Genomic DNA, 6,087 nt, shown 5'->3' on the forward strand with positions numbered 1-6,087 from the left:
ATAACAAGTATTTATCCGTGGTTAGCTTACCTGGGGTCGAAAAGTTCAATAAATAGCGGGCTGGGCCTGCCGGCGGGTGTCGCACGTCGGCAGTTGTGACGTATATTTTGAGCGACAAAAAAAATTAAATACATTTTATTTTAATGTTAAAAGATCATCATCAATTCAAATTTAGAATTATATTTTAAAAAAAACTAACGCACTAAAATAAAAATATATTTAAATTAAATACCCGATAGCAACTAATAAATGTGCTGCAATGCACTATGGGAGTTCAGTTTTTTATTTGGTTGTTTGATGTTACAACCGTGAGTGTGGTGTGGCATTCAGTGTCATCCAGTTGTTGTGTAGCTCTCGCTCGTTCACTGATGAGTGACTAGTTGCCGCTATTCTGAGGCAGTTAGCATAAAAAAGTGAACGGCTTTGATCATTGTCCTTGCTCCGCACCGCTCGCCGCAGATGCCGCAACAGAGGAACGAAGGAGCCGCATGCGGCTCCGGAGCCGCGGGTTGTCGCCTCCTGCTCTAATGCCACTTCGCTGGAGCACTGGGTGGACTTTAAAAAGGCTGCACTAAAGACCCAGATGCCGCTGTGACAAAGGGCGCAACAATAAATGAGATAGTGTTGCAGTAAAACTCTTGTGATGCCTTTTTACCTGTAACTGGGTGCTCCCCAGTTATATTACAGAGGATGGAAACTAAAAGTGAGTGCTTATGGTAATAATCAATAATTCTTCCCTTTTGCTTCCGTGTTGTTTGATCACTAAGTGTAAGAAAACTGATATTTGTTGCATTTGCTGTAAAACCACGACAATAATGAGTGAGAGGAAATGTAGTTTTTTTTTCAGATTTATTTGATGTAATTTGCGGCAACATTCATGAGTCACATTGCCAAGAAGGCTTTTTAAAAATAAATCTGGTCTCAACACAGTGTTAGCTTGAAGGCAGTGAGGAAAAACTAAGCAAGGAAACTTTGAACAGAACAGTAAAAAAAAAAAAAAAAAGAAGTTAGCCAGTGACCAGTCGGTTCAAAGTTTAACTGTAAACAAAACTGTAAAGTCACACAAATATTTCTCCTTTGATCCGATGTGGTCACTTGCTTCTTCTCGGTTATATCTGCGCTCATATGTGAAGAAGAAAATAATCATTATTACCCCGAGTGGGGCTTTCAGAGCAGACTACAGTGCAAAAATTGACAAGATAGTTCAGATTATCAAATGCTTTCCTTGCTTAGTTTTAACGCTTTTCTTGTTTATTAGATGTCAGTGCAGAAAGAAAAGAAAATGTGCCTCGCTAACTGGCCTTTGTTTGTTTAAGGCCTGGCTTTCCTTCAGAAACTCTTAAATGTTGCTAAACTGAACAGAGGACAATGTTGACAGTTTCAGTATTCGCAAATTTTGTGGATATTCAGCTTTTGTTATGCCTAACCGTAATGTATAGCACCATGAAAGGGTACAGATTTAGACAAAATTCTAAAGTTTCTGAAGGGAAAGGGGGACGGCTCTCCTTTTTAAAAGACTTTAATAGAATCTCCTGGAACTCTGAGATGACACAGAGGACTTGGTGATTGTGCCACCGTAACCACCGGAGCTTCCATATCCACCGGAGCTTCCATATCCACCAGAGCTGGACACTGGAGAAAGCAAAACAAATGAGACAGTGTTATTATTTATCTTTCTGCCTCTTCTGCTGGTTCATGTACAATATTTGTTGTAGAAAATCCGAAATGTCCCACCTCCGGAGCTCTGCTGCACGTGGATGGTGGCGTTGGATCCACCGCTGGCCAGTCTAATGAAGGAATAGGGGATGGTTAGTGCTTAGACATTAACCTGGCACCCATAAATCTGCAAATAAGTAAGTTAATCCCACCTGGTCTCCTCTCCTTCCAACAGTTTCCTGTAGGTGGCGATCTCAATGTCCAGGGCGAGCTTGACGTTCATCAGCTCCTGGTATTCGCGCACCTGGCGGGCCATGTCCTGCTTGGCTCTCTGCAGAGCGTCTTCCAGGTCCTTGATGCGGAGCTTGGCATCCTTCACTGCCAGCTCACCGCGCTCCTCAGCCTCTGCGATCTGAGCCTCAAGGTTGGCCCTCTGTGGAAGGTCACACATTATTTTTAAAAAATGCACGTCTCTCTAATCAATGAGTTTCGATCGATGAAGTTCGCAAAATGTACCTGTCCCTTAACGGCCTCAATCTCGTTCTGGAGACGGGCGATCATGCGGTTCAGCTCAGCGATCTCAGCCTTGGTTGAGCGCAGGTCATCTCCGTACTGGCCAGCAGAGGTCTGCATCTCCTCATACTGTTATGAAAAATACCAACGTGTATTGAGAACGTGATGACATTTGGGCACGATATCATCAAAGCTGGTTTTTCGTTTTATTCCTCTCACCTTCTGCTTGTACCAGGTCTCTGCTTCAGCCTTGCTGCGGTTGGCAATGTCCTCATACTGGGCACGCACTTCAGCCACAATGGAGTCCATGTCGAGGTTGCGGCTGTTGTCCATCTCCACGATGACAGAGGTGTCCTTGATCTGGCTCTGCAGCTCACGGAGCTCCTACACAACATTGCAGATGAAAAATGGTGAACTGTTTGCAGGATTGTGAAATGTCAATTGGTCAAATCGAAAAAACACTGGCAACTGTACTTACAGCCTCGTAGATGGCCCTGAGGAAGTTGATCTCATCCTGAAGAGCATCAACCTTGGCTTCCAGCTCAACCTTGTTCATGTAGGCGGCATCGACATCCTGGAAATAGTGTACGAATAAGATGAAGTTACAACTGGCAGCGGTTAAATCACACGATACATATTAATAATAAACGGGATATTTTCTCACCTTCTTCAGGAGCACAAACTCGTTCTCAGCAGCTGCACGCTTGTTGATTTCATCCTCGTACCTGTTGGAACGGCAACGTTCATCTTAGTACAACAGCACAAGATTGTATGTAAACATGTGTAAAAACCACGTCTTTTAAACACTGACTTCTGCTTGAAGTCCTCAACAAGGCCCTGCATGTTCTTCAGCTCTCCCTCCAGCTTCATCTTCTCATTGCCCAGCCCGTCGAGCTGTCTGCGCAGGTTGGAAATGTAGGCCTCAAACATGCCATCGATGTTGGAGCGGGTGGTGGTCTGGTCCTGCAGGAGGCTCCACTTGGTCTCCAGCATCTTGTTCTGCTGCTCCAGGAAACGGACCTGCGGAGACACAAGACAGAAGGTGAATTATCAGATGGTATTGTAAAAGCTTGTTTTTATCTGTAAATGTTTATTGTGGTTTGGCTGGTAGCTTGTCGTTGACTCTCAACTGAATTCTTTGCACGCTCCTTAGTAATGTAAAAAAAAAAAAGTCCTTTCATTTTTAAAGAAGGGTAGGGTCGGCGCAAAAAAAAGATTTGAAGGGTGTGTCCCTTCTGCTATCAGGTGTAAAGATGCCTCACCTTAGCTGACTGAGTATACACAGCAGCTGCATATCTATCTGTATTGCCACACCCTAGTCACAACAATTGCAACACATGAGGGCCTGTCTTTGAGAACATACTTTTCATCACATACTTTGTGATAGCAAAGGCATTTTAATTATAGACCATCTTCAGATGTTTTTTTTAACATGAAATAAAACAGAATGTTCTATCCAGATATTCCACCCTCATGTGTGTGGGGCCTTATGTATTTCGCCTTTTGTACTTTTTCTTTTGGCTATGACTCAGCCTGCTTGCTATGAAAGCCGCAGTCTCTCAGCCATAAAAAGAAAAAAAAAAACTAGGTGTGGCAGATAAACCCCAGAAGACAAAGCATTGCAGTATCACAAGCTGAATCCATTGTTTTGTGTTTCATCCAGTAACATTCAAAGAGTCTTAGTGAACACCGCCTGGCATCCGTGTAAGTTGTAGCATCTGAAACGAGTGCAAGTTGACTCACAGCTGTCTACTTGACATTCACGTTCCCCATAACAACCAGGTGATAGGTGCAATGTGCAAATGCTAGACTTTGGACTCTGTGGGCACGGCGCAGATAGATCCCTATTCTCCCTACCAGTCTACCAAGTGAGGAAAGGGCGAGTCAGCGCAATGTAATCGCCACCCATGTTTAGATAGTGGGCAGTGAGGCCCCAGCAGGCTCAGACGTGGCTGCAAGCCAACTGTTGTTTCAGGTAGATATTGGATGGAGTTGCCATTGTACGGCAAGATCTGTCACAATTATTGACAGAATTTTTATAAGCTTCGCTAATCCTACGAGCCGTAACTGACCGGCGAATACCTCAGAGATAAGACACACAACCAATAAAAGAAGATGTGTGTGTCCACGGTTTCCTTAAAACAGTTTCTACAGGTACACTGCAAACTCTATGCCTTAGGCTAAACTTGCCACTTCTTTTCATTTCAAGTACAGAAATGGAAAATGGGACAGTTCACCTGTCACGGGTGCTGTAAGCAAATGTGGCTGTGGCTGTATAAGATAATGAAGCCTACGGTAAACTCCACACGAGACAGGAAGTCAGACGGAGCTGACGGGAACCTACCTTGTCGATGAAGGAGGCGAAGCGGTTGTTCAGGGTCTTAATCTGCTCCTTCTCCTGGTTGCGGACGGCCTGGATGGTGGGGTCGATTTCCAGGTTCAGGGGAGCCAGCAGGCTCTGGTTGACCTGGACGGCTGTGATTGGCATTGGGGCGGAGGTCATGGAAGCAGAAGAAAAGCCAAGAGACCTTCCACCACCGTAACCACCACCGGAGCTGAAGCTTTGTCTTGTGCTGTATGTGCTGGAGACCGGTGTGGCATAGGACCTCCTGGTTGTGCCAGAGGAGCTGGTGACTGACTGTGCCTTCCTCATCATCATGTTTGCAGAGATAGAGATTGTCAACTGGGTGAGCAGAAGAGAAGTGAAGATGTCTTCAAAAGGAGAGCCTTGTCCCTCTGAGTGTCTGACTGACAACTCTGCCGGCTTTTATAGCTCAACCAGGGGGAGGGATCTTCATCGGCCACTTCAACCTGTTCTCTCGCTGTTGCAGTGAAGCCTCCCTTCCACCTCAGCCTACACGCCTCTGGCTCTGAATGACAGGAGTGGCCAGTCCTGTATAACAGGTAGGGAGGGATTGTCAGGAGATAAGCCGTGACACACCCTGCAGCAGGGCAAGCTAGAGGGAAAGGAAAAAAGCAGAAACAAGTAGAGCAGAAATGTGCTAATCTATTAAAAAAAAAAAAAAAAAAGGCCTAGTTTACTGTTTTGGAATTTTTGTTTTGATCATTTCAGACATTATAACGTGTAAGGCATCAAATATAAATTAAAATAAAAAATGTAAATGTATCAACTATGACAATAACAACATTTGAGAAGCACACATGTATAAAGTAAAACTTATCCTCTAGGAAATAATGGAAAATAGATTTCTACACTAAATGAACACATTCCCAAAACGTAAGTGGGACAGATTTTCACAGAACTGCATGAAGTACTTTCATATACATAAACATCTGATAAGATTTTGTACCGATACAATGTGTACGGCACACAATGTAACAAAAGACATATACTGAATTTGTACTTTTCTGTAGGTTTTGCTGGATTGTGCTTAGTGAAGTGGGGTACTGCTTGCCGTTACTTTTCAGACACGACACATGTGATCAGTGCATGAAGTGCGAAGTGTTGTTAGAAATTAAACGATTTAATAATATATAGGGTCGTTAAAGTAGTAGTTTTCCACCTTGTGATTGGAGGACTCGGCATAACAACACCCAAGAATCTCAGATATTGAGACACTCCCACTCCTAGCTAGCTTTAGGCATTGCAGATATGAGGACATTGCACAAAAAATCTTCAAATCATTGCGGTCATCTGCGATGGAGGAGCTAAGGTGTTTGGTGTCGCTTTGAACATTGTGTTCGGAAGGGAATATGTTCTTGATAAACATTTAGCCTTCGTGCGCTATTAGCTTGCATGGCAGCTGAAACGGAATGGAAGTTGCATAGCAATCTGTCAGTACAGCATATAAATCCTCTCTATAAGTTTTCTTAAATCATATTCAAACGTACGGGACACCTAGTAAACCTGTTCTTTTGTGCTGATCAGCTATTTACGACTACTGCTCCACGTTCTGG

At 43.8% G+C, this 6,087-nt stretch overlaps 1 protein-coding gene across 1 annotated transcript; it reads right to left on the minus strand.

The window, feature by feature from the left end:
- Positions 1–986: 986 nt before the first annotated feature.
- LOC125006827 (intermediate filament protein ON3-like) lies at positions 987–4,930 on the minus strand. The gene is made up of 9 exons (XM_047583244.1): positions 4,514–4,930; positions 2,981–3,189; positions 2,834–2,894; positions 2,648–2,743; positions 2,389–2,553; positions 2,173–2,298; positions 1,869–2,089; positions 1,735–1,787; positions 987–1,632 (listed from the first exon to the last, which is right to left on the minus strand). The coding sequence occupies exons 1-9, from the start codon at positions 4,826–4,828 to the stop codon at positions 1,520–1,522; spliced, it is 1,359 nt and encodes a 452-aa protein (XP_047439200.1). The 5' UTR covers positions 4,829–4,930; the 3' UTR covers positions 987–1,519.
- Positions 4,931–6,087: the final 1,157 nt, after the last annotated feature.

The sequence above is a fragment of the Mugil cephalus genome, chromosome 4 (assembly GCF_022458985.1).
Source record: "Mugil cephalus isolate CIBA_MC_2020 chromosome 4, CIBA_Mcephalus_1.1, whole genome shotgun sequence".
NCBI classification, from domain to species: domain Eukaryota; kingdom Metazoa; phylum Chordata; class Actinopteri; order Mugiliformes; family Mugilidae; genus Mugil; species Mugil cephalus.